This window comes from Ochotona princeps, chromosome 29 (assembly GCF_030435755.1).
Source record: "Ochotona princeps isolate mOchPri1 chromosome 29, mOchPri1.hap1, whole genome shotgun sequence".
Lineage (NCBI taxonomy): Eukaryota > Metazoa > Chordata > Mammalia > Lagomorpha > Ochotonidae > Ochotona > Ochotona princeps.
In genome coordinates this window covers 10,421,190-10,448,953 of record NC_080860.1, presented here as the reverse complement: position 1 = coordinate 10,448,953, position 27,764 = coordinate 10,421,190, and the positions used below count along the sequence as shown (strand labels likewise).

Genomic DNA, 27,764 nt, shown 5'->3' with positions numbered 1-27,764 from the left:
AAAGTATGAGTACTTCTGTTATTATCTATGAATTCCTTTTTTTTATGTTTAAGACCTTTTCAATGGCAATATATATTTAAAACAGACGTACAAATTAGCATTCACCCACGTACCCAGGGCCCGAGGAGAACCAGGTTGGGATGAGTGGGTGAGCTGTCGGCAGCCAGGTGGCTGAAGGATGGGGACGAGCGACTTACGTCAGCTGTGAATTTGGGGGAAACTGAAGATGCACTGGAGAGGCTGCCCCTTCCAAGTCTCACACTTTTTAGTTCCTGAGTCAGTTTTGCTTTTCAGCAGTTACCATGCAGATGGACCCATATTCTTCATGTCCATGGTTAGGCTGAGTGTCAGCCGGGGGATCTGGGTCGAGGCCAAGGAGCCTTTGGGAATTCCTGGGCAAGTCCTTGGCTTCCCTAAGAGTCTCAGATTCAAGGATGACTTGGTGCAGGGTTAACTTCTGCAGTCTTCATTGGGCAGCCAGGGTCTTAGGATGCTCCATGTCCACTTATCCAGAGCATTCTCCTGATTCTGGCCTAAGTACAAATAAGAGTTGGGAGGCTGCTGTGGAATGTAGTAGTTTGATTGATTTAGTGTTTTTGTTTGTTTTTTAAGAAATATGTTCAGATATCATCTTTTTCTAGAAAAGATTTGAGGCCTTTCAGGACAAAAGACATTCACTGACAAAGCTTGGAGTTGGGGGGGTGGAGGTGGGGAACTCTGGAGAGTTAACACGGGTGCACTGATGGTGAAAGTGGGGCCGAGCTTCTTGGCAGCCAGAGCAGATAAGATCCTATAATAAAGGAACAAGGAAGGTGAGGAACAAGTGGTAGCCAGGGCCTTGACACTGGTGCCAGGCCTTCTGGGGACCTGGCTCTTGAGAAGGTGAGGGCCGAGCTAAAAGCCAAGTGGCCTGGGTGCCAGGTGTTGACTCTTGATTATCAAAACGAGGAAGGATTTCAGTTCCTCGCATAGGAAACATTGCTTCTGCTAATCACAGATTTTCACCTGAGGCATTATGTTGTTCTTGATGTTCCCCTGTGTACATTGCAGTGTGTGTTTTCCCACTGTTTTTCTCACAAGAAGAGGGTTATACCTTATCCTGTAGAGGATGACACTTTACAAGAGACTCCTGGAAGAAAGGGAAAGAATTCATGTTCTCCACGAACTTTTTGAAACTCATGCCTATGTTACTTTGGACAGCTTCCCATGGCTACATGAATATTTGGAACCCACTTATTTATTTATTTTTTTTAAAGATTTATTCATTTTATTACAGCCAGATATACACAGAGGAGGAGAGACAGAGAGGAAGATCTTCCGTCCGATGATTCACTCCCCAAGTGAGCCGCAACGGCCGGTGCGCGCCGATCCGAAGCCAGGAACCTGGAACCTCTTCCGGGTCTCCCACACGGGTGCAGGGTCCCAATGCATTGGGTCGTCCTCGACTGCTTCGCCAGGCCACAAGCAGGGAGCTGGATGGGAAGTGGAGCTGCCGGGATTAGAACCGGCGCCCATATGGGATCCTAGGGCCCTCAAGGCGAGGACCCTAGCCGCTAGGCCACGCCGCCGGGCCCGGAACCCACTTATTTTTAATATCTGCATCATATCCCATGATTGAGACGTTATCATATTCCAGTCAGGGTCCTGCTGACAGATATTTGGCTGACTTCCAAGGTTTTGTGTATGTGCTACAACACTGCAGCGTGTCCATTTATCCATCTGCAAACTAGTGTACCTGGAACATAAATTGGTAGATTTGGAATTATAGGTCAGAGGTTCTAGCTTTCACATTTAAGTGTTTCCTGGAGGCTGCCGTTCGTCTTCTAAGCCAACCGTACAGGAAAAGATGGCATCACGTTTTCTGCACGCCTCCTGTAACCTGCTGCCTGAGGAAGGCAGCACAAAGAAAGATGCAAGGGAGTTTGTTGTCCTCTAGGAATATGCATCCATGCTGTGTACCTGCCCCTGGGGAATGTCTGGGTGTCGACTTGGGTGGGTGGGGGAGTGGGTGGATTTAATTCAAACTTTCCAAGCTTGCATTGCAAACGTGACTGTGCTTGGTGTCTGGGACTAGTCTTGTATTTTTATTGATTCTCTTGGGAGAACGGATATGATTTCCCCTAGCGCAAGGACCACTCTTCATAACTTCCCCTGTGCCTCACAATTCTTCCTTGCCTGTGGAGGCATTGTGGTTGTGACATATCAAGCGGTATTTGAGGATTCTATTGAAGTATTCCTTTGTTGTTGTTATGTGAAAAATTAATAACTCTGGCATTCTTTGCAGGTCATGGAGTATCAGCCTGGAGGGGATTTACTGTCCCTCTTGAATAGATATGAGGACCAATTAGATGAAAACACAGTTCAGTTCTATGTGGCTGAACTCATCTTGGCCATCCACAGTGTCCATCAAATGGGATACGTTCACCGGTAAGTGGGGCTCTCTGGTAGCATGCTGAGGATTTATCTGCATTACCCATGGGTTCCTGCATAGCTAATGAGCAGACAAATGGCTGCAGTACTGGGATAATGCTTCATCTGATTTTTAACCCTCCTCTCTTGGGATAAGCCAAAGGGGAAACTTTTCAAGATGGCAGGCACCTCAGCTTGCCATTCAACAGTGAAAAATAGGCCTGGAACTGTCATGCTTCCTCAGTTTGCCAGGGAGTAAGCTCTGTTTGTGTAGCTGCTAAGATGAAGAACTCTCGCTTTGCTTTTCTGGGGTGGATGGTGGAAGGACCAGGTGTGATTTGCGGAAGGAACTGGGCTACACACAGGAGCCGAGCACGACTGTCAGTATTGTCCAGGGGCTCCCCAGTGATGCGTGTTCCTCACATCCCCACTTGTCCGATGTTTCCTGTCTGTATGCAGTGTTGTGATGGCAAGACCACGAAACCTGAAACCTGCTTTCTTTGTTTTTTTCTTTTCCATTGGCTATCTGCAAGATTCGGGCTACATGATCTTGGGCAAGTTCTTCAGCTTCTTTTTTGCCTGTCTACCTTCCTTTTCTCTTCTTGCCTTTCTTTCCATATATATATGTGTGTGTGTGTGTGTGTGTGTATATTCCATATATATGTATATGGAATTATATATGTATATATATAATTTTTGTTTGAGAGGCAGAGAGAACACGAGAGCACATGAGTGAATGTGTGAACACTCTCGTCTACTGCCATACTCCCCAAGTGCTCCCAGCAGTGAGGACTGGGCCATGCCCAAACTGGGAGCCAAGAGTTCAGTCCAATCTCCCACCTAGGTGATAAGGACCCAAGTATCCAAACCATCTCTGCCTCTCTCAGCCTGCTTTCTCCAGAAGTTGGAGTAAGGAGCCAGAGTGGGAATTGAATCGGAGGATCCTGATAAGGGCATGGGGTTAGGGCTGGGCAGGGCCCCCACAGTGTGTCACTGACTTATGCTAAGTGCCCACCCCTGGGCTTAGCTTTTGTGATGTAAAATCTGCATCTCTGGGGGAAATAATTCGAGTTATAACAGGTATGTGGGCCTGGCGCAGTGGCCTAGTGGCTAAAAGTCCTCTCCTTGAATGCGTTGGGATCCTATATGGGCGCTGTTTCTAATCCCGGCGGCCGTACTTCCCATCCAGCTCCCTGCTTGTAGCCTGGGAAAGCGGTTGAGGATGGCCCAAAGCCTTGGGATCCTGTACCTGCGTGGGAGACCTGGAGGAGGTTCCTGGCTCCTGGCTTCGGATCGGGGCAGCACTTGCGGTTACCTGGGGAGTGAATCATTGGATGGCAGATCTTCCTCTGTCTGTCTTCCTCTCTGTATATCTGACTTTGCAATAAAAATAAAATAATTAAAAACCAACCAACCAACCAACCAACCAACCAACCAACCAAACAAGTACTTGCCTCCATTCCTCCTTCCCTCCTTTCCTTCCTCTTCAAATCTGCTTGGCAATGTGTATGCTTCTCGTTGACACCCATCTGCAGGTGTAGAGGAAAACAGAAGCTAAGGTTCTTGGTGGAACGCAGATCCCAGGTTAGCAGTTACTGCTGCTGATTTGCACAGGGAGGGCAGTGCTGATTCATTGTTCCGACTTCCTTACAGAGACATCAAGCCCGAGAACATTCTCATTGACCGAACGGGCCACATCAAGCTGGTGGATTTTGGATCTGCTGCTAAGATGAATTCAAATAAAATGGTAACAGAATGGAATGAGATAGCTTATTAGCACAGGACTTTGTTTGGGAAGTACTAAGATAAGATTTGGAGCCTTTGTGGGAGTTGGGGGAGGGTTAGCATGGCCATAAGGGCCATTTTCCAGGTTGTGACACCTTTTATATGTAGTCCCCTTAACACCCTCAAAAGCAGTTTTAGGAATATTCTTATTTTGGTTCAAAAGGAAAGACTGATTTTGTTTTCCTTTTCCTTGTCTGTTATAGCCTGTTTTCTATTACATCATCTTTTTTACTTTTAAAATATTTTGATGAAATCTAACTGTCTTTTCCTCAAATCCTGTATTTTCCTGTGCTGCAAAATTGAAATTAATCACTGGAGCATTTCATCCAAATATCCTTAAGTGCTAAAAACCCAGAGCTCAGAATATAATTTTTAAGTCTTAAAACTTAAAAATCAAGCTATATCCCACATGCTAATTAGGGAGGCAGGAGGGCAGCTGTTATCCATGGGGAGACTTCTTTAAAATGACAAAGTTAAAAGAAAAAAGGAGATTTTAAAAAATCTTCTAATAAAATTTGTCCTTACTGAAATGTGAATTATGCAAAAAAGTATAGGTCTGAGAGAAGATCGACTTAGGTTTTTAAGACTTCTTTCATAACTGAGCCATTTGGTGACCTGGACAAATCCTTAGGAAATTGGCCTTTCATTCCCTTTCCAGCAAATAGTGATTGGAGTAGAATGCACTAATCAAGAGGTTAGAGAACCATGCTGCCCAGGCTGAGAGTTCAGTGCTTTCTCTCAAGGACAGTAGGTAACATTGCGCTCCCCCTCCCCCCTTACATATCTTGGAGATGTGGTTATTATTAGGCTAAGGCCAGAAGAAGGTTTGGAGCCCTATTGGCTCTGCATTTTATGACTGTTCTTCGGACCCATCCTGAGATAACCGGCCTTGCATTTGGGAATTTTTTTTTTTTTTTTTTTTTAAAGATTTTATTCATTTTATTACAGCCAGATATATACAGAGGAGAGACAGAGAGGAAGATCTTCCGTCCGATGATTCACTCCCCAAGTGAGCCGCAACGGGCCGATGCGCGCCGATCCGATGCCGGGAACCTGGAACCTCCTCCGGGTCTCCCACGCGGGTGCAGTGTCCCAATGCATTGGGCCGTCCTCGACTGCTTTCCCAGGCCACAAGCAGGGAGCTGGATGGGAAGTGGAGCTGCCGGGATTAGAACCAGCGCCCATATGGGATCCCAGGGCTTTCAAGGCGAGGACTTTAGCCGCTAGGCCACGCCGCCGGGCCCGGGAATTTTTTTTTTAAAAAGAGGGGGAAAAAAAAGCATCACTGGGCTGTCCCAGGCCAGGATTCCTCTACCTCATTGCTGTTGTTTCTCGCAGACCCTGTCAACTTACCTGGCCATTAATGTTAAGAATCAGAGAATCAGAGCATTTGCATTTAAAACTGTGTAATTCAGAAACAGATGTGTAATTCAGAAACAGATGTGAGAACTTAGGTATTGAATTCAGGGGAATCAGTTGCTGAAAAAATAAATAATGTGACTCTTCTTGTTACCCTGGTGGCATTCATAGACACCTGTCTTCGGACATACATTGAAGTACAGGCAGTACAGGCACAGAGCAAGACAGCAGAACCTCGGCACTGTCGACATTATGGTCTGCACGATTCCTTGTGATTGGGGAACCGTCTTGGGGATTTCAGGATGTCTAGCTGCATCCCAGGCCTCTTACCCTCTAGATGCCAGCAGTGCCTTTTCCCCCACATTCATAATGACCAAAAACCTCTGCAGACATTGTGTGATGTTGTCCCTGGGAGAGAGGGTTAAGGTCAGGAAGAGGTGACTCGGGTCACTCCTGGTTGAGATGCCTGCATATTTGAGAGGTATCAGAAAGCTGACTATTAGAGCAGGGAGATTCATTTGCAGCAAGAAATCCTACTTGGAAAGCTGGATGATGGCACGAAACAGTTGCTGAGTAAAGGAGTGATGGACAAGGCCCTGTTTGCATCCCTGTGCTCAGACGTGTGGGGGCACACAGGTCTCCTGTTCACTTGGAGTTCTCAAGCTGCCAGCTGCCCTTTTCAGTTCCTCTGATTGTAGCACCCTGCAGTCCAAGCCAGGAGCTTCCAGGCTCTTAAGACTCTTCGTGGCTCAGGAATCAGGAGACCTGAGAATTGTGGTCAAGGAGGCATGACTCTTCAGACACCCCCTCGAGAGTATTATGCCTCCTTGGCTGGGTGCTCACTAGGCCAGAGGGTGACAGCAAATAGTGTTTTGTTGTTATTATTGTTATTTTTTGCATTGTTTTAAGTTAAAAGGCCATTTTGTTACAGAAGAGCAACAGTCTGCAATTTAGAGGAAGTCAAGGGTGGATACTAAAGAATCATAATTATTAAAATATTTTTAATTGATTAACATAGGGTTAAACCTATGTTTCCTTTCAATAGAATGTTTTACAGGCCCATGGCAGGGCCTCAGTATTTTCTATACCCAAAATATACTATGTAAAAATGTAACCTGCATTTACTGAAATCACTGCATGTTACCCAAATCAGTCAGTCCTTTTTCCTGCCACCCCCTGTGTGAGTGTTGGATCTGTCGAACGTTCCGTCATCCATTGTCTTTCTGACAAGCTTCTTACTGAGGATGTTGCTTTGGAGTGTTTTCTTTTCATTGGTAAATAGGAAGGGGGGTTGCTGGTGACCGGAAGACCTGCTGTGTGGCTTAGGTCACCCATGTCACCTTGCTGGAATGTCAAAGAATGGCAAGCAGCATGGCAAGCAGCCAGCAGTTGAGCTTATCTCATTGATCTCTAATGAACACAGTCGTAAGGAGCTTGTAAATGAAACGCATTACAGCACAGTGAGTGATACTCAGCCCCCATGTAGCAGCTGGAAACTCAGAGGAGACAGCCCTTTTTAGATTTATGTAGGAGCTAAAAGGTTGGGCTTGTTTTCCACAGAGTAACAGCATAAGTTTCCTTTCCCTGTTTGGCAGGTGTAGGTTTAATGCCTTGGGCATCTAGATGAGGAAAATTAGGAAAAGCATTTCATGTTTCTCTCCCTTCCTTTACTCTCTCTCTCGCTTCCTTTACCCTCCTCTCCCCTCCTCTCTGCTTCCCTCTCTTTCCCTTCCATCCCCTCTCCGTCCCTCTACCTTCCTTTCTCCTTCCCTCCCTCACCTTTTCACTCTCTCTCCCCCAGTGAGACTCTCCTATCTCCTAGTTCTTTTCTTGTTGTCTCTGGTTGAACTGGTTTGTTTTCTTCCCCATCAATGTCATGAGAATTAACTGTGACTTATACTGCTGGGAGCTGTCCGTGTGCTGCAGGCAGAGTGGGTTCCTAGTGCATGTCCTCTGTTAGAATCCCACCCAGATTAACTGGCTGAATTGCCCCAGGAGGAGGGGGGGAGTGCGTGGTGGGAATTCCTAGGTAGGATGTGAGATGACATGGTGAACAGGTTTAATGTGACTAATGAAACCTGAGTAATCATTAATTATCATTAAAGACCATTATTAATCATGATTAAGCACCATTGTAGGAGATGTACAAAGGGTGAGTTAGCATATATTTCTCCTTTTCGTATCTTTCTGATACCAATTAATAATAGAATTTAGAAGATTGTTGGACATAAATATATAGAATCACAGATACATTGTGAGACAAGAATGAGTTTGGGGAATTAATCTGTCTTTGAACAGTCTAGTCATTAGTTTGGAAATGAAGCATTGACAACTTAACGCTTTTTGTCTGGGTCACCCTGGTACCTGTGACCCTGTCAAGTTCCTTCGAATTCTCTGAACAAGCAGCTGTGCCCTGTGAGCTGCAAACAAGGGGAATGGGATATTTGCAGACAGTTTGTGTTCAGCAAGTACAGCAAGAATTGATGGTGCGTATTTGACAGTTGTGTAGCTAGGGTCCTGTAAGGTAGTTAGGCATAAAGGGTGAACATTTAAAAAAAAAAATGATAGAGTGGTGCTATAATAGCCAAACCAAAATGTTACAGTTTTTTCTTGTTATCTTCCAAAAAAAATATCTGTTGTTCGTTGTCAGTACTGTGATTGTAGCCAAAACCCTATAGTTTAACCCTCATTCTGTGCTGAGCTCTTTAACACCTCCATACTTGCTGGCGGGCTTGGTGCAGACAATCCAACATCAAGGCTTCCCCTTGACCCATGTCCGTTTCAGTCCCTCAGGCTTGAGTCATCTTCACACTGTGTGCCAAAGCAAAGCTGAGCAGACTTGGCAACAGCAATGTCACATTGCTGTCTAGGGAGTAGGCAGGTGGGGAGGGCAAACATTCCAGGGATGATTTACAAATAGTAAAAAGCAAGGGAATGGAGGAAAATTAGAGGAAACCTTATTTCTTCTTCTGAGAGAGTCCTGGCCAGAGAAATGATGACGTTCAGACTGTGGACTGGAAAAGCTTTGCTCAGCTTCATCGCTGGCAGTGTGCTCTCTGAACTATCCTTTTGCTCCTGCATTCCCAGTTCAATTGAAGCAAAGAAAATCTGCTTTCTTGCTTTATAAGGCTCAGCCTTCAAGGTCTGTGGTCAGATCTGCACACTCTCTTGGCTTCCTCCGGGGCACTTACCATCTCTTAACGGGGAGAAAGTTGTTTACACCATGCATCTGCTGCCCCATGGTTTGTGATGTGGGATTATAGAACAGCTGGTCAACATGATATATGACTACAGTAGGGAGGCAGGTGAAAGAGGTGATCGTTAAAGTTAGGTTTTATGGCTCAGGGAAACTTCAAAATAGTTTTGAAGACCAAAGGGGCTGCCAGCTGGCCACGTTGCCTAGTGGGTTGGGGATAAGACTGAGGGGGCAGGAAATGTCCTTTGCTTCCATCAGCATCATTTCAAGAAACACAGGGCATTTAAACATGGAAGCAGTCAGAAGGACAAATTGTCAGGGAAAAAGGACAGTTGTTTAAGTGCAACACTTTGAGCTTCCTAACTGAAAAGGCCTCCTACATCCTGCCTTTCTTTACCAAGGTCAGGTGCTTGGGCACCACTGGATTGGAGAGCCCTGGGTTTCTGAACAGTGGGGAAGGATCAGAGGAAAATGAACTCATTAATATTTGGCCCCAGAGGAAGCCACTTGTCATGTTTTGCGCTGTGGGTGGCCCAAGAAAGGGATATGGATTACCGAGGTTTTTAAATGTGATGTGTGACGCAGGTACGTAAGAGCACGTCACCAGATGGCTGCCGATTTTCCAGTGATGGTTAGATTGTTCTGCTACATCCATCTTCAGAGTTGATAAACACTCTGCTGTTTCCAAGAGAGAAATCCTATCCTATCAGTCACTTGTCTATGGACAGCGTCGTCCAGACCATTTGTGTGCCCGTGCTCAGCTCTCGGCCCTTTGCCTTCGTTCTCTCTTCTTTTCTTTTTAGTTAGGACAGCGTTTGCATTTCCTGTCAGTGTGCCACTTGACAGGAGGTTTGAGTGCCTGGGAGCATGGCAATCAGCAGCAGGTCAGCCTGTGTCTCAACTGCCGCTGTTGGCAACCTACTCGAGGCTAATTGAAAGTTTGCTGTCTGCGTTGTATCGATGGTTTTCTAGGTGAATGCTAAACTCCCAATTGGGACCCCTGATTACATGGCTCCTGAAGTGCTAACTGTGATGAACGGGGACGGGAAAGGCTCCTACAGCCTGGACTGCGACTGGTGGTCCGTGGGTGTCATCGCCTATGAGATGGTTTATGGGAAGTCCCCATTCACGGAGGGCACTTCAGCCAGGACCTTCAACAACATCATGAATTTCCAGGTAAGGAGTCACCAGTAGATGCTTAAAGATGGTGTGAACGAGGATGGGAATTTGGTAGAGTACCTGGTATGCCAGTATCCTGTATCAGAGATGCCTGGGTACAAGTCCTAGCTCTGCTCTGTCCCAGCACCTGCTGCTAATGCACTCCCTGGGAGGCAGCGGGTGATGTTGGCCCAAGTGCCTGGGAACCCACCACTCACACAGGAGACTGGATTTGACTTTCAGGCTCCAGGCTTGGGTCTGGTCCAACCTTGACTGTTGTATTTGGGGGAGGTGAACCAGAAAACGAGAAAACAATCTTAAAAAATTAAAAAAGTTGTATGAATGAATGATTATATATAAACCAACAGTATTTCACTGGAAAATAATAATAAATACTTATTTAGCACTTGTTTTTGTGCCAAAAGCTATTTCAAACACCACTAATTGTAGTTCGTTGAATCTCAGCTGCTAGTCAAGTTGTACGACTGCACTCTGCTGCCAATTAATGTATGATCCTTTATTATAAGAATATGTTTGATTTCGCTGCTATTGAATGTGAGTATAGGATTGATGGAATACAGTTTATTAACTTGATCTTCATATTCTGTAAGGTAGAAACGGTTGCATTATTATTTTACTTTACAGATATAATACAGAGAGGTTAAATAACTTTTCCAAAATAACAGACTATTTGGTTCAGAAATCCATTCTCTTGATTTCGCATTATATTGCTTCTTAGTACCAACAGTTCGATATGGCAGTACAATTTTTTTTAAGTTTATTCATTTTTCTTTGAAAAGCAGATTTGAAAAGGAGAGTCGCAGAGAGGAGAGCGAAAGGAAGAGAGGTCTTCCATCTACTAGTTCTCTCCCTAAATGGATATAGTGGCCGAATGGAGCCAGTCCAAATCCAGGATCCAGAAGCTTCTTCTTGGTCTCCCATGCAGGTGCAGGCTCCCAAGTACTGGAGCCATCTTCTGCTTTTCAGGGAACCAGATCAGCGCCCATATGGGATGCTGGTGCTGCAAGTGGAGAATGAGCTTGCTGAGCCACTGCGCTGGGCAGTGGAACTGAATTTTAGATATGGTAACATGTATGTGTATGTGACATGATGTGTGTGTATGTAAGTATACATATATGAAGCTGAACCACTTTCTAATAACTATACTTGCTACTATATTAAGCTTGTTTCTTAAGGATATGATAAATGCATGTTATTTAGTTTCAACCAAAAGGGAAAAGAGAACTTAGTTTCTAGGTTTTAATATCTCACCCAATTCCATCTTTCTGGAGTGCCTAATATAGTATGTATACACATACATATACACACAGTATTTGTTATTCTTCTTAAAAAATATTTATTTGAAAGACAAAAAGGGATAGAGATGGACAGATATCTCCCATTTACTGATTTACTCTCCAAATGCCTGCAACAGTAGGGAGTGGGCCAGTAGCCCAGAACTTGACCTGAGCCTGCTGTGTAGGATGCAGGAACATAAGCACTTGAGCTGCCTCCTGCCTCGTGGGGTGCACATTAGCTGGAGGCTGTGGTAGAGAGCCGAGTTAGGACTTGAAGCAGGCACTCGAACATGGCATGCTGGTATCCTGAGCAGCATCTTACCACTACACTAAATGTATACCCCTGCTATGTGTTATTCCTCAGTCTTTTCTTCATTTATAGTTTCCTTTTAGGTGACCCTTGGGGATTTCTTTCTTTCATCTGGATTCAGTCATTCAGCAGTTTGAGTGATACTGCGTGGAACCCGTTTTGTAGCCATGAGCCAGAAGGAGAAGGCCCTCTCTCCCATCTTTCTCTGTCATCACACACAAGTCCCAGTGCCTTGTGCCTTTACCAAAGCAGGATACAGAGAGAGTTTGCACAAGGCAGTGATGGGGCAGAAAATGTAGCCAGGGCAGGCTGAGTGGGTGGGGAGGGCAAGCTAGGCAGAGAGAAGAGAACAGCGCGGTTTGTTCAGGAAGCTTTAAATAGCTCATCATTGTTGGACAGCAGAGAGCAGTGGGAGCCCAGCGAGATGCGCCAGGAGAGGGGAGCAGGGGTCAGCCGTGAACTCGGCCTATTGATGTACACAGGCCACTTATTTCAGGAACATGCCTTTGGTCCAAAGTAAAGAGGACACAGAACTTGTTTCTTTAAAAAGGAAACTAAAGGAACTTGGATATGTGAGAAATAGTCAACTTTGGAACATGACAAGCTGAATTACCACTAAGGAAATAATGATTGTGTTTCATTTCTTCCTTCCTTTTGTATTTTCTTTCCCTTCCCTTGTCCTACTCCCTAACCTTCCTCCGTCACCTCCCCTCCCTCCCTCCCTTCCCTCCTCCCATCCCTTCTTTTCTCTCCTCCCTTCCCTTCCTCTCTCCTGCCTTCCCTTCATTTGAAACAGCGGTTTTTGAAGTTTCCAGATGAACCCAAAGTCAGCAGTGAATTTCTTGATCTGATTCAAAGTTTGCTATGTGGTCAGAAAGAGAGGCTGAAGTTCGAAGGTCTTTGCTGCCATCCATTCTTCTCTAAAATCGACTGGAATAACATCCGCGAGTGTAAGTAGAACCCATTCCTTACATTCTGGCGTCGGTATTAAGAAGTACTTAGGAGCAATCAGTAATTACTTGGGCCTAGAGAAGCTGAGGAAAATTGCATAAAAGATTTGATTATCCGCAGGAGGTTAGAAAAGGCTAGTAATGTAACTATTTTTGAGCGTTAATATTGCACAGAAGTGAGAGGTTGACCCAACTCCGTGTTTGTGCGGCCTTTCCCATGTGGTCTGGCAGTGCATTAGAGGTGCAGGATGGCGGAGCTTTAAGGTTTGGTGGTTTCTTCCCAGAAGAAACTGGAGAAAATGGAATGTCAGAATTCCATTCATGTGTTAGGAGGAAGATTGGGCCTGGGCAGTATCTTAGAATGTTCCTGACCAAGGCTGCGTAAAACCACAGGTGCTTCATTGTGTTGCTTTGTTTGCTTCTGTAACACGTGTCTCTGCTCACAAGCATGTGGAATCCGTGCTGCAGATGTACAATGGATTCTTTCACACGTCACTCTGAAGTCAATTAGCATGAACTGAGTCACTTCATTAAAACAAAGACCTGACTTATTATCACCAAAGCAGAAATGCCCTTTGGTTTACAACTTGGTGGTTTTTACAATTTTTTTTTATTCACATGAACCATTTTTATTTTTGAATGTGCTGTTGATTGAATACAGTCTAATCACTCGTTGGCGTGAACGGCAGGGACCAGAGCCAGTAGAAAAGCAGCGGACCTGTTTTTCAGTTATGTTGATGGGAGAGGTGAGGAAATGGAACTCAATTTTGTTTTTCATTTTTATTTATTGAACTGGAAGGTAAAGAGAAAGAGAGCTTGTGATCTCATATCTGCTCTCATATCTGCTAATTCACTGTCTAAATGCACTTAAAGCCAGAAGCTAGGAGCTCAACCCAGATTTCCCCCATGTGGCAAACTCCCAAGCACTTTTACCTTGTCTTGCTGCCTCTTAGGATCTGCATCAGCAGGAAGCCGGAACCAGAAGTGGAGCTTGGCCTCAAATGAGGCCTCCTGATGAGGGATGTAGGTGTCCCATGGTGTGTCTTAACTGCTGGGCTAAACGCCCACCGCCAGAACCCATTTTTAGATGTCAAAACTGGGCTTCTAGGAGGCCTGGGTTGTGGTTGGAACCCTGTGTGCCTTTGGCAGGGACTGGTGTGAGTGTGTGGTAAGGGGCCAGTGCTGTGTGGCCACAAGCCACTTTGATGGTTTTCTTGGCCTGTTGCTGAGATATGTCGATAGGCTGTCCCTTCCCTAAGCCATCTGGGTCAACATTGTTCTTCTGATAGCCCCACACTGTCTTGTTTTTCTAATTTTTGTAGGTCTCCATCTTCCCGAAGGCTCAGGCCTTTTAATCAGTAATAGATTTTCAGGACGTTCTCCCTTTTTATGCTTTTTAAAAGGCTTGATAGAATTTCCTTTAGATGCTATTCAAGTACCTTTTTTTTCTTGCTTTGCCTTTTTATCTCTGTAATCATCTTGACTAAGCAGCTAGTTTTTTCAATGCATGAATGTGCTGATTATGCCTAATGGTCTATCTCCCCTTAAGTCAGCAAATGGTGATTAATTACCAGAGTGACTTTATTTTGTGTTTTGGTAAACTCTAATGTTGTTTTTAGTATTACGGTGAGCTCTTACTGTCCATGGGGGAATTGGTTTTTGCATTCCAGGAATACCAAATTCAAGGATATTGAAGTTCCTTATAAAATGACTTAGGGGCCTGGCACGATAACATAGCGGTTAAAGTCCTTGCCTTGAACGTGCCGGGATCCCATATGGGTGCCGGTTCTAATCCTGGCAGCCCCACTTCCCATCCAGCTCCCTGCTTGTGGCCTGGAAAAGCAGTCGAGGATGGCCCAAAGCCTTTGGGACCCTGCACCCGTGTGGGAGACCCGGAAGAGGCTCCTGGCTTCGGATTGGCTGAGCTCTAGCTGTTGTGGCCACTTGGGGAGTGAACCATTGGATGGAAGATCTTCCTCTCTGTCTCTCCTCTCTTCTCTGTATCTGCCTTTCCAATAAAAATAGATAAATCTTTTTAAAAAATAAAGATAAAATGATTTAGTATTTGCATATAAACTACCCAGTTCTCCTATGTGTTATAAATCATCTCTAGATTACTTATATTACCTAACCCACTGTAAAAACTATAGAGAGAGTTGTACTATATTGTTTAGGGAATAATAGCAGAAGGTTTTAGTACACAGTTTCTTGGACCTCATGGATATGGCATTTACAGAAATGGAGGACCAATTGTTTGTCAGACTCCCAGATTTCGTCTAATTTCTCCTTTCAGGCTATTGACAGGTTTTAAGTTTACTGGATTTACAACTCTAGCTATTTTTCTGTTGTATTAGTTAGCTTTTGGTTACCATGAAGGAAGACCCAAGGGAAGCCACTTAGAAAAGAGAGAGGTGGATTGTGGCACATGATTTTGGAGGTTCATAGGGTAAGATCAAGAGGATGGGTCATGCTGCAAGCCAAGAAGCAGTGGGATGGATACTGGCTAGGCCTTACTCGGGCTGAGAGAGCTGCCTGATGAGGGCACACCCCAGGGCTCCAATGTGGCACACCTCCTAAGCACCATAAATGGTACTACGTTTCCTTCTTCTTAGTGTCTTCAACTTGTCACCTAGGTGATTTAACATTGACATTGTGACATGGTGGTCATCTCATCATAGTCACGCACGGGGCCTCCACATTGGATTGTTCATGTTGTCCATGGCTGTGTGCCTGGTATCCACGTAGCATGCCCGTCTTGATGCTCCCGGTCCCATTTGTCCCAGGGAGTTCTCACCTAGCGGAATTCAGGTTCCTAAAAACATCATTGGTTTCTGTGGACTCCCAACTCTCAGTATAGTGGCTGTGAAGACATGCAAAATGCATTTGCCCTAAATATTTTTTTCTTTTAATTTTAGTAAGTGCTTTATTTTGAAATAATTTTAGATTATTATAGCACCCATTCAGAGAGGGAATCTCTGCTCACCCTTTACCCAGTTTTCCCGAGTCAGTCTCACCTGTTAACCGTGTCACCTTAGTCTAAAATTAAGGTTAACACTGGTCAGTAACTGTTAACTTAAGACATATTTGGATTTCAGCAGTTTCCTAATCCATACTTCTGTTTTTTCCCCCATATAATTTGAAGAGTAGGATACAGAGAGGGACACACACACACACACACAGAGTATGTGCTTCAGTCTGCTGATTCACTCCTTAAAGCCTGCAACTAGGAACCATAAATGCAAGGCAGGTATCCCATATAAGTGGCAGGGACCCAGTTACTTGAGCCATCACTTGTTGGCTCCCAGGTGCACGTGAGGAGAAAGCAGAGCCAGAACTCCATCCCAGGTGCTCCCATATCGGTAAACATCCCAACAGGTAGCTTACCTGCCTGTTTAAATGCCTGTCCCCTCATGTCCCTTTCTTCTCCAGGTGCCATATTGCTGGAGTCATTCCAGGGTACCATATTGATGTTGGGCTTTGGTTTCCTACAACTGTGCCCTCCCTGCCCATGAAAGCTAATGCCTTGTGATTATCTGGCATTCCTGACTCTGCCGAGAGGTGCAGTATTAATTAAGGGTTGCCTGGCAAGTTTTCCTGTTTTTCACCCACTCATGATCCCCATAATTTGCAATCAACTGAGAGTCTTTATCATTGAAAACTTGATTGAACTCCTATTATTTGAGCCTCTTTTCTTACAATGTAATGCTACGATAAATTATGCCTTTGTCCAGTCACACTTTTCATAAGCACATGTTGAGTGATTTTTGGCAGCCCAAACACTTGAAGTCACTGAGTTGCCCAAGTTCATGGTTGCTGCTTAAATAGTACCATGTAGTTCCAGGCAGTGGAATATTTCTACTCTGAACAATATGAGACTGTCTGTTGATGAAAGCAGCATTAGCCTCTCTGCTGTTTCAACCCCTTATTCTTCTTTTTCTTGTTGTAGCCAATGAAGGAGGTACTGTTAAACTCAGCAGGTAGTAATTTTCTACAGCTGGCTAACGCAAGAGGTGGTCCTGGCAGGATGCATTCATGCAATGTAAGGGGGACTATGGCAAAAAAAATTTTTTTTAAAGATTTATTTATTTTTATTGAAAAGTCAGATATACAGAGAGGAGGAAAAACAGAGAGGAAGATCTTCCGTCCAATAATTCACTTCCCAAGTGGCTGCGATGGCCGGTGCTGAGCTGATCTGAAGCCAGGAGCCCAGAGCTTTTTCTGGGTCTCCCATGTGGGTGCAGGATCCCAAGGCTTTGGGCCGTCTTTGACAGCTTTCCCAGGCCACAAGCTGGGAGCTAGATGGGAAGCAGGACTGCCAGGATTAGAACCGGCACCCATATGGGATCCCGGCATGTGTAAGGTATATAAGGTGAGGACTTTAGCCTCACCATGAAATGTTAGAATAATGGACTAGGCTACCATGCAGGGTCCAGGCCTTGGTAAATTTGTGTATGACAGCTGGGTGTTGCTACTGAGAGCAACATCCCTTGGCTTTGACCCTGAGATCAGGTGAAGAAGTTGCTGTAGGCTGCACTCTGTGGGCCAAGGCTCTGATCCATACAAGGACAGCAAGTCGGGGCTCTGTGCTGGATTCCTGCCATTTTTGTAGGTGATTACGTGCCCCTTCTTTTTCTTTTTCTTTTTAAAAGATTTATTTATTCATTTTGAAAGGCAGAATTACAACAGAGAGAAGGAGAGAGAGGGATCTTCCATCTGCTAGTGCACTCTTCAGTGGCTGCAACAGCTAGAGCTGGGCCAGTCCTCAGCCAGGAGCCAGGATCTTCTTCTAGGTCTCCCATCGTGGGTACAGGATCCTAAGGCGTTGGGCCATCCTCTGCTACCTTCTCAGGCACATTAATAGGGAGCTGGACGGGAAGTGGAGCATCTGGGACTTAAACGGGTGCCCATATGGGATGCTGGCAGCACAGGCAGAGGCGTAACCTGTTATGGCACAGTACCGGCCCCACCCATTATTTTAACATTTCACTCACAGCTTCATACAAGGGTTTTCGGCTGCTTAAAATTACTCATCATTTTCAAGGCTGCTCTCCAGATTTCAGCAGGGATTTTGCTAGTAGACCAGCTGACTTGGACTGTGTAATTGTTGTGTGAGATTTTGATTGTATCCAACCTGACTGTTCCAGGCATCTGGAGGCCAAAACCAATCAGAACCCCCCCTTTCATGCTTCTGGGGTCACATCTACTGTGGGTGGCATCACATTCCCACTCTTATTAATGGGAGAGTTCTGCATCGGATGCTTTCTTTCTATCACGTTCTTTAGCCAACTCCCTCTGAAGGCAAAGTGACATCACCAGCGCCAGTGAGACCAGCATGTCTCAGCTGTGAGTACCCCGTAACGTGAGGGCTTGGAGCACTGGAGGACTCTAGAGAACTTGTATTTCCTGCCACTGATGACATGGGCTGTTGTTCCTCTCCAGCCGTCTCCTTTTCAACATTCTCAGAAAGGCACAACTTCCTGCAGCATTGTCCTGAGTATTCAGGTCCTGGGCATTTGTGGGCGGGGAGTTCGTTCCATCTGGCTGCTGTGGCCAGTGAGTGCTTGGCCCATGCTGATGACACACGGAGGTCCTTCCCTCCCAACTCAGTGTCGTTTCTGTTACTGCTGACCATTAATCACTACCTGGTCCTGAATGGCCAAGGTGAAACACAAGTACAGCATCTTGTACTTGCTCAATGAGCCTGAGAGATAATGGCTTTTGGCCTAAAGGAGAGACAATCCACACTTTCCTGGCTTTACATGAGATTAATACATAAATTTGTATGTGGAAATAACTACTGTATCATTCACTGAGCCGCTTGCTTTAGCCCATTAGTATGACAGGAAGTGTCGGTTGGGGCATCTGCTCTATGCCAGCATATCCCCATATGCTACTGCAGTGCAGTTCCGTCGGATACAAGGATGGTGACCATTTTATAGATGTGTATGCTGTGGTACTTTTTTCAAGGTCATGCAGCAAGTGAATAGGAGAGATTGTAGCTAAAGTCTGTGTGACTCCGAAGCCTGTGCTCTTTCTACAACATCATAAATGTTTTTGAGTAAGTGATTGCTACTAATAGTATTGTTTGTGATGTTTATAAAAAGATTTATTGGGGCTGACGTGGTGGCATATCCTGCTAATCCCTCCCCTGCTGTGCTGGCATCCCATATGGGTGCTGATTCTGGTTCTGGCTGCTCCACTTCTCATTCAGTTCCCTGCCTGTGGCTTGGGAAAGCAGCCTTGGGCCTCTGCTGTCATTTGGGGCACCTGTAAGAAGCTTCTGGTTACTGGCTTTGGATCTGCCCAGCTCTGGCTGTTGTAGCCATTTGGGGTGTGAACCAACAAATGGAAAATATGCGCTTCTGTAACTCTGATTTCATCCAGGTCTCCCACATGGACGGCAGGGATCCAAATACTTGGGGAGTTTTTACTACTTTTCTGGGCCGTTTGCAGGCCCTAGAGCTGAATTGGAAGTAGATCAGCCAGGCACATTTAGCACCTTCCATATGGGATGCCAGTGTTGCAGGCAGCTTTACCGGCTACACCACAGTGACAGCTCCCTATGATACTTATTTTTCAATAAACAGTGTTACACTGGAGGATAACTCCTGGGTCTGTTTAAAAGCCTTAAGACTTGTCGTAACTTCTGAAGCCACAGGACGTATTCTGATGCTTGAGTGTCTATGGTATTCCTAAGTGCTCTGTTAGGTTCTGTAGCTCCATCGAGGAGCAGGTGTAAATTAGGCTCAGACTCCGTGGAGCTCAGGGCCTAAGTACCTGTTGCTTGAACTGCAAGATGTCTAGCACCATCCTTGGCCTTCATCTGTAGATGGAAGTCACACCCTTCCTCCTGCAGCTGCAACAACCAAAAACGTCTCCAGACATTCCCAGGGGCCCCAGGGGTGGGCAGGTCCCGGGGGGTGGATTTCACTGCAAGTGAGAGGTATCAGCTTAGAAGAATTAGTTGGGTTATTCTCAGGAGAGGGAACATGCTGTCAGAAGCCCTCAAGGCTGCCCTGGCTAAGCAGCAGTCAAGATGTTTTCTGGGATCGATGGGACCTTGCTCCTCAGAGTGTGGTCTGCGGACCAGCAGCATCCACATCACCCTGGAGCTTGGTAGAGATCTGCAGTTTAATAAGATCCCCAGGTAATGCCTGTTCACAGGCGTGGCGGTGAAGGGCTGCAAGAGGAGGAAATGACAGCTGGGAGCTTCTGATCCATCCTCGTGGGTCTCCCTTGTTTTGTCTCCTGGGCTCTGGTTTTGGGACAAGCTGCCTTTTGGCTAAGGACTCCCATGGGTGGGTAGCACTGCTTAGAACTATTGGATTTCAGGCTTTACTTTGGAGGAATTTGAAGCTATTTGTCTCAGATTTTACATCCTTCCTAGTCTGATTTGACTTCATCTCTACTGGTTGATAGCAAAATGGCTTTTTCACTTCTCCCCTACCTCCTGCGTTACTATTGTCCCATGATTATTTTGAATGAAGGCTGGATGGATTCAGTGCTCTTTGTGAGGGTACAGTATTATTGCCTGTGCTGTTGTTGAACACCTGCTGTGTGGCTAGAGCTCTACAAAGGGTGTTAGGCACATTGTTGCCCCACTAACTCCTCCCAGACAACTTTGAGGTAGGTGCTGTAGTTAGCCCCGCTGTGCAGATGAAGATGGATGCTGAGGGCTGCAGAGGTGAGCCTCTTTGGCCAAGGCTGTGGACCAAGGGGTTGGCAGCAGTGGGAGTTGATCTCAGGTCTCCCTGACATTTCAATTTTATGTTACAGGGAAAGACGTCTCCTTCCCGTTCCTCCCCCAACCCCTTTCCCTCAAGGGAATGGTAGCTGTTAGTTTCTTTTGTAACTTTCCAGAATGTTCTGTGCTGATATAAATACCATATAAACTAAAAGCCTACAGTCACAGCAGTATCTTTATTCTGCTTTGCACTATGCAGTTTTTTTTTAAACTGGCAGATTCGTTTCCTGCACCTCTGGAATAAACAAAGAAAAAGTCTTTGTAAGACATGACCATATTCATTTTTTGAATTTGCTGCTCTGTTGTTGATTTCTGATGGGCAACACTCTTTAGCTCAATTGAAAATGACCTCTTCTGGTTTTAACTTTAGTTTTCTGTTGGTTTGTCTTAGGGATCTTCCTTTAGCATCATTTTAGAGATGTTCCTTTGTTTTGGGGCTTTCACAAGACTGCTAATTTTTTGGGGGTGTAGTGCCTGTCTTCTGGGCAGGTGTCTGGTCATGTTATGGTTTTCTTGTGGAGGAGAGTGGTCAAAACGCTTCTGTGTTGGCCTGGGTTAGCCCTTAAATGTGTCTTCTTGCCAGACATTCAGTTCCATCAGGGGGCAGGAGCAACAGGGGCAGTGGAAAAGAGCTGTTTTGGGGTATGAGCATGGGAGAGGGGGAGGGATGCTGTTGTGATGGTAGAAGTTCCATTTTCTAGAACAGAATCATGTGACACCACCTGCTACAATGTGAAAAAAGGAACAATGAAGACAGTTAGTAATGCATAGAGTCGCTTATGGGTCGCGCAGGCAAATATTTATGTCTCTCCTGAGAGCTGTTCTGTTTTTAGAGGGTAAGTCACTGATAGGAGAAAATAGGCTAAAAAGAGCTAAATGCTTATGAATTAGGATGATAGGACTCCCCCCCTCCAGTGTGAATTTAGAAGCTATATGCAGAGATGTTAAGGGGGCGGGTGCTTGGCGCAGTGGTTAAGATGCCTCTTGGGATACCCACATCCCATATTGGAGTGTCTGAGTTTAAGTCTTGGCTTGGCTCCCAATTCTAGCTTCTTGCTAACATGCATCCCAGGAGGCACCAGGTGATGGCTCAAATAGCTGGGATCCTGCTACCCACCTGGGAGACCTGGATGGAGTTCCTGGCTCCTGGGCTCCCAGCCATTAGGCAAATGAACCAGCAAGATGGGGTATTTCTATCTCTCTCTCTCCCTTCTTTTCTTCCCTCCCTCCCTCCATTTCTCTCTTTCTCTCTTATTTCTTTCTCCCTCTCTCAAATAAAAAGAAAGTTTAAAAATGTGTAATGTTCTACTTTATACTAAGCTGAATTGTTCACAGCTTATTCTAGAGGTTATTACTATATTAAGAACCTAAAAATGAATAAATTCAAAAACCTGGGGGAAAGGAGAGTCAGGGAAACAATCAGGGTTGAAAATAGAAAGGAGTTCCTGCTGCCTTACTACAAGTTGGAAGATTTGGGACTCGGCCTCCTAGTGGCCAATGCAAAACAGGAGTTTCCGTCTAGGATAGGCAATTTGCCCAGGTTTTCTGGGTACTGACTGAGCTTTGAGAAGCTTCTCTAGTGGGCTTCCCACAAATAATCCCCATGATGCAGTAACCGTGGCTCCCCAACACCAGTGTGTGCCCCCTGATTTTCATGGGCTGCTTAGTACCAGTCTAAGAGTGCAATCCCAAATTCCAGCTGCATGCCTCAGTTCCAGATGAGATAAAGCAGTGCTTGTCCTGGGGAAGGTGAGAAAGGAGAGGATAGGTCCCTGGGAGAGCTCCTAAGATTAGAGTTCCTAATTCCTAAATTTTCACTTGCCAAAAAAAAAAAAGAAAGAAAGAAAAAAAAAACCTTCAGAAACAAGCCAACATAGAAACAGTTTTGCCAAAGATCCCGAATGATATTAAACATCTGGGGCTCTATTCAGCTGCCAGCTTTCCAATCAGTGCTATGAGATGTGTTGATTGCATTTGCGCTCATTTTCCAAGGGTGAAGGTCGTGGAGAACTAAAGAGGGCGGTTAGCAGGAGTTCCAGGGATGCAAGCCTGAGCACAGCGAGTGCCAGGCCCAGGTGGCTCGTGCCTGAGGCCCTGAAAGTCATTGCCAGTGTTTCGCTTCAGAGAAAATAAATCTGGCTAACTCTGTTCATTCCTGGTGCTGGAATGTTTGGCTGTGCCCTTGCAGTGTGGGATCTGAGACCACCCTTCCTGTCCTTTAGACTCTGGAGAGAGAGAGAGAGAAAGAGAGAAAGAGAGAGACACACACACACACACACACACACACAGGCCCAATAGCGATCAGAATGCAAGGCGTTGGTAGCCTCGGATGAAGGTCTCTGGCAAATTTGCCCATCCTCCCACACAGAGAAGAATAGTGGGTCATTCGTTATTGACAGGGGCCTGATGCAAATGAGGAGGGGCAGAATGGTCAGGTGGCTGTTTGCCTGCACACCTGTATGTGGCCAAGTTGGAGAAGCTGGGCTCTTCCTTTCAAAGCTTGATCACCCTACCCTCCAGGAACACACGGTCCAGAGAATGCCCAGTCCTGGTGAGGTCCACCAGCTCCTCCTCCCCTTATTCAGCCCTTCCAGCTGAATAAACCTGAAGGAGCCTGAGTAGAAGCTCTTAAGACCAGAGAAGAGCTTGGGACAAGTGATCCCCTTCCCTGAGGAAGACGGCCTCATTAAGGAATTACAGACGTGACAATACTTGTTAGTCACAGGTATTTTAAATGTGCAGATACCTGGGAAATGTCTCTCAGAAACCATCAGCAAACTCAAGGTAAGGAACAGACCTTTATCCCCCAGAATTTCCTTGTATCCCTTTGTGACCCGTTACTTACTACACTGTACCCCTGCTCTTGGACCCAGATAATGACTGATCTCCCCCGCCCCCACCCCCATCCCATCACAGCAGTTTGGTTTGTATCTTTAAAATTCATATAAATTGAATCATGCGAAATGTCTGTATTTTGTCTTAACTTCCTTCATTCACATCATTCTGATTCTTCCATGCCTGTGTTTTTGTTCATTTCTTTTTATTGCGGAGTGGCGTTCCATTTATGGATATGCCACAGCTTGCTTGTCTTGTTACCTGCTGATGGATATTTGGGTTGTCCCAGCTCTTGGCTATTTAAAGTGATTTTTTTTTAAACTGTTGAAGCTCCCAGGCAATGCTGATTCTGTTGCTCTGTGGACCGCACTCTGAGGACCAAGGTCTACCAACCCCAGAAAACCAAATGGCAGCCTTGAGGGCTCCCGATTGCATGTGCCCCCTTCTGGGAACAACCTATCTAATTATGTTGGTGGATGCTTTCTTCCCTCTTGGGAAGTATCTAGGAATGCAGTGGCTAGATCAGATCGTAGGCATATTTTTTAAGTTTATAAGAAACTTTCGGGGAGTGAGTTTTCAATCTTGTGGTTAAGTTGCCTTTCAATTCCTACTTCTGTCTGCATATGGCAGCCCTGGATTATGCTTCTGACTTTTGGTGTCAGCCCTGGCCCAGCTCTGGATGTTACGGGCATTTGGAAGTTAATCAATGAGTGGGAATCTCTAGCTCTTTCTCTCTTTCTGCCTCTAGATTAATAAGCACTTAAAAAATTAAGATGAGACTGCCAGTCCTTTCCAAAATGCTTGTACCATTTTACATCCCCACTGACAGTATGGAAGTGCTCTCCCTTCACGTCTTTGCCAGCACCCCGACACTTGGATTTAAAGTTAGTTTTATCTTGGACTGTCACCAGCTATGGAGATAGGTTTAATTGTTTTTCACGTTAAAAAATTCTGAACATTCACACACACACACACACACACACACGAGAGGACTTCTAAAAGTTCATGGGAACTTATATTACCTTTTTAATAATTAAAGAAAATTTTAATTTTTTTTTAAGAGAAAGAGATAGACAGAAATCTCCCATCCATTGGTTCGCTCCATAAATGTCCAACAATATCAGGGACTGAGCCAGGGCAAAGCCAGGGGCTGGAAAATCACTCCACATGTCTGACATGACTGGCTGGGACCCGACAATTTGGGTCATCTGACCTGTTGCCTCCTAAGATGCACAGCAGAAGGCAGCTGGAATCAGGGACACAACTAGCCTGGAGCCACATGATCTTTTACTTCAGGTTTCCCGTGAACTTTGTAAGTTCCTGTATACATATCCTTGGTGAAGAAGTGAGGGCGTTTTTCTTTAGACAGTCTCCTACGTGTTGGACTCATCTCCTTGCCTCCTCACCACAGGGGGTGGTGATGGTAATGCTGGTAGTTTTGTAGTTGTTCTTAAGCCCCTGTAAGTTGGAAGGCTAAAATGAATTCTGATTTGACTTCTTTTCTGCCAAGAATGTCTAATAGAGGGGCTTTCACTGTCCCAAGATGGAACAGTTTGAGCATTAAAAAGACTGCAGTGGCCTGAAACACATCCAATACATAAAAATTCATGAGTTCATAATGATGCTGAGGAGGAAGTCTCATTGGTCATTCCTGGAGGTTGCTAAGGCCCCAACTCATTACTTTGACTGTTGCTAAATATAGGGAAGGAAAGCAAGCATCGGTCTGGCCCTCCTATTTGAATTGTACGCCAGGGTAACCAAACTGTTGATGTACTGATAAATGTTGAGGAAGTGATGAGATGAGGAACTGTGTAGTCCTTGGTGAAATAATCCCTTGGCCATGATCACTAGTGGCTGCTGAAACCATGAGGTGAAACACTGCGGCAAGCTTTACGTGGAGGGATGAGGCTGATATCATCAGAAGCCGTGGATCATTCTTAACATCTCAAGAAGGCCAACAGGTAGATGCTGTGTGCCCCCTAATGTCATGCACTAGTAAGCATGGCCTGGGCCAGTATTCTTGTCAGAAGCGTTGTATATGAATGTCTGTCAGCCCTTGGGTTTAACAGCCAATTTACAGGGACCAAGGGACAGAGAGACGTAAATGATGCCACAGGGATGCCGTCAGCTACGTCCAGAAGGTCAGAAGGTCTGAATTATCTAAGGACTCAAGATGCAACTCCTTAAATCAATAAATGGTATTTGGGAAAAAAAAAAAAAGGCAGGGGGACAGGGTTACAGCTTAAAAGCAAAACCCCAGCTAAATCAATGGTTGGATCCTGATTCAGACAAGCCAAGTATAAGACGTGTATTTGGGACGACTCATGTTATGAATTCCTGTTCATTTTCTTGTACCCAACTCTGTTTGCCAATCCTGACTTCTCTGGGTTCATTCCCATGAACTCTCTGCTGCCGAATGTTTTGTTCTTGTTCCCATTGCAGTGTTCCCGCAAAGATTTGTTCTCATTCTCAGAGTTGGTCGTTTGATTGTCTAGAAATCTTCCTATTTGCATCAATTGTCCAACTTTGCTACTTATTTCTATAACCGATCTCCTGTTCATCATGTCTTCTGCTTTTCCATCACCACTTCCTTAGTGGAAAATTTGTCACATTGATGTTTGTGGACATGTCCCTTAAGAGATTTCTAGCAGACACCTGTTCCAGCTGTCACTGCTGGCACGAATGTATCAGGCCAGGGCTCTCTAACCCTCTGGCATTATCTGCCGTCAGTACAATGCAGGGCTCCCTCTCCAAGGCCCAACGAAGATTTCACTTTCACTTACTTTCTGTTACCTGCAGCTCCCTTGGTTCACTGCTCTGACTTTTGTGGCTTTTCTAAAGTAGCAGTTTCCCCACCCCCAGCCCAAGCAGGTGCCTTTTAACCAACTCTTGAGATGCAGTCACCTCCATGACAATTTTCCTGCAAGAGTCCACAAAAGCCCACTACACCCACCATTGGCAAAACATGGCATGGCCCTCAACACCTGCTTTTCTTCTTCTTTTTTAAAGATTTATTTTTATTGGAAAGTCAGACATACAGAGAGGAGGAGAGACAGAGAAAGATCTTCCGTCCGATGATTTACTCCCCAAGTGCGGATCCGGAGCCAGGAGCCAGGAACTTCTTCCAGGTCTCCTATGTGTGTGCAGGGTCCCAAGACTTTGGGCCATCCTCGACTGCCTTCTCAGGCCACAGGCAGGGAGCTGGACGGGAAGTGGAGCCGCTGGGATTAGAACCGGCGCCCATATGGGATCCCGGCGCGTTCAAGGCTAGGATTTTAGCCGCTAGGCCGTGCTGGGCCCAACATCTGCTTTTCACACCCACATTCTGACCTCTGAAGCCACATGGCTGTCATCCTCTGCTTAGTTCTCAGTTTTGCCTTCCTAATCTACATAAGCATGTCCTTGATAGTGCCTCAGATTCTAAGACAGTTGCAAGTCAGCAGATTTTGGAGTAATCTTCAGATTTGAACACAGCAACTCTCTAATCAGTCAAAACATTCTTTAAAGAGGTGCGATATCATGGTAGGTAGAATAAAGGTGAAAGTGTTTTTTATTGAATGTGAGTGAATGCCCACTGTGTTCCAGGCATGATCCTGATTCATGGTGTCATCACACAGTGTTCATTTGTGTGCCCTTTGACCTGATGTTGGCTGTAATTCATCTTGTGCTTCTGCCACATACAATGCAGCATCAGTGTAACCCATGGTGATTATTAAAAAGTCTTGAGGATTTCACTGTCAACAGGTTTTATTTATTTATTTGGAAAACAGAGGAAGAAGGAGAGGAAGGATTAGAGGGAGAGGGGAAGAGAGAGAGAGTTTCAATTCCCAAATGGCTATAGCAGCTACTGCTGGACCAGGAATCAGGAGCTTCTTCTGAATGCCGCACAGGTGCAGGGACCCAAAGACTTGGGCCATCTTCTGCTGCTTTCCCAGGCACATTAGCAGGGAACTGAATTGGAAGTGAAGCAGCTTAGACTCCAACTGATGCCCATAACAATGCTGGCACTACAGCAGGTAGCTTAATGTGTTGCTCAGCCACAGTGGCAGTCCCATAATCAGGTTTTATATTTATTTTTCTTTTTTTTCAAAGATTTATTTTTATTGCAAAGCCAGAGAGAGAGAGAGAGAGAGAGAGAGGAGAGACAGAGAGGAAGGTGATTCACTCCCCAAGTGACAACAATGGCTGGAGCTATGCCAACCCAAAGCCAGGAGCCAGGAGCTCTTCCAGGTATCCCATGTGGATGCAGGGTCCCAAGGCTTTGGGCCGTCCTCAACTATTTTCCCAGGCCACAAGCAGGGAGCTGGATGGGAAGCAGGGCTGCCAGTGTTAGAACCAGCGCCCATATGGAATCCTGGTGTGTTCAAGGCGAGGACTTTAGCTGCTAGGCCACGGCGCTGGGCCCTGTGTTTCTTAGTATGTCAGTTCTTCAGGAATAACCAGGATACGTGAGGCATGTGAGCACGTGCATTTCCTACAGTGGTATGTTGCATGGGCTAACACATTAGGTCTAAAAAGCTTATCCAGCATCTGAGATTCTCATTACTCATCCATTCCTTTCACAGAGTAAGTGTTAGACATTGAATGAGGACAGTCAGGTACTGTTGTAGGTGTTAGGTTTTTCACAATAGATTGTGTGCTAGTGGGGAAAGCATACAATAAGACCTTCACTGATCTGGGGAAATGTATTCTTTCATGGTTGTCTGGCACACTGAAAAGT

The 27,764-nt window shown here is 45.4% G+C and overlaps 1 protein-coding gene across 3 annotated transcripts in view; it reads left to right on the top strand.

Annotated features, from left to right (window-relative positions):
* Nucleotides 1–27,764, top strand: part of CIT (citron rho-interacting serine/threonine kinase) — a 163,379-nt gene that overhangs the window by 34,951 nt on the left and 100,664 nt on the right. For all 3 annotated transcript variants that reach the window (XM_036496409.2, XM_036496410.2, XM_058656934.1), the window contains exons 6-9: nt 2,285–2,427; nt 4,063–4,156; nt 9,722–9,925; nt 12,312–12,465. In XM_036496409.2, coding sequence (XP_036352302.2) covers nt 2,285–2,427; nt 4,063–4,156; nt 9,722–9,925; nt 12,312–12,465 — 595 coding nt within the window. The remainder of the gene's footprint in view (nt 1–2,284; nt 2,428–4,062; nt 4,157–9,721; nt 9,926–12,311; nt 12,466–27,764) is intronic.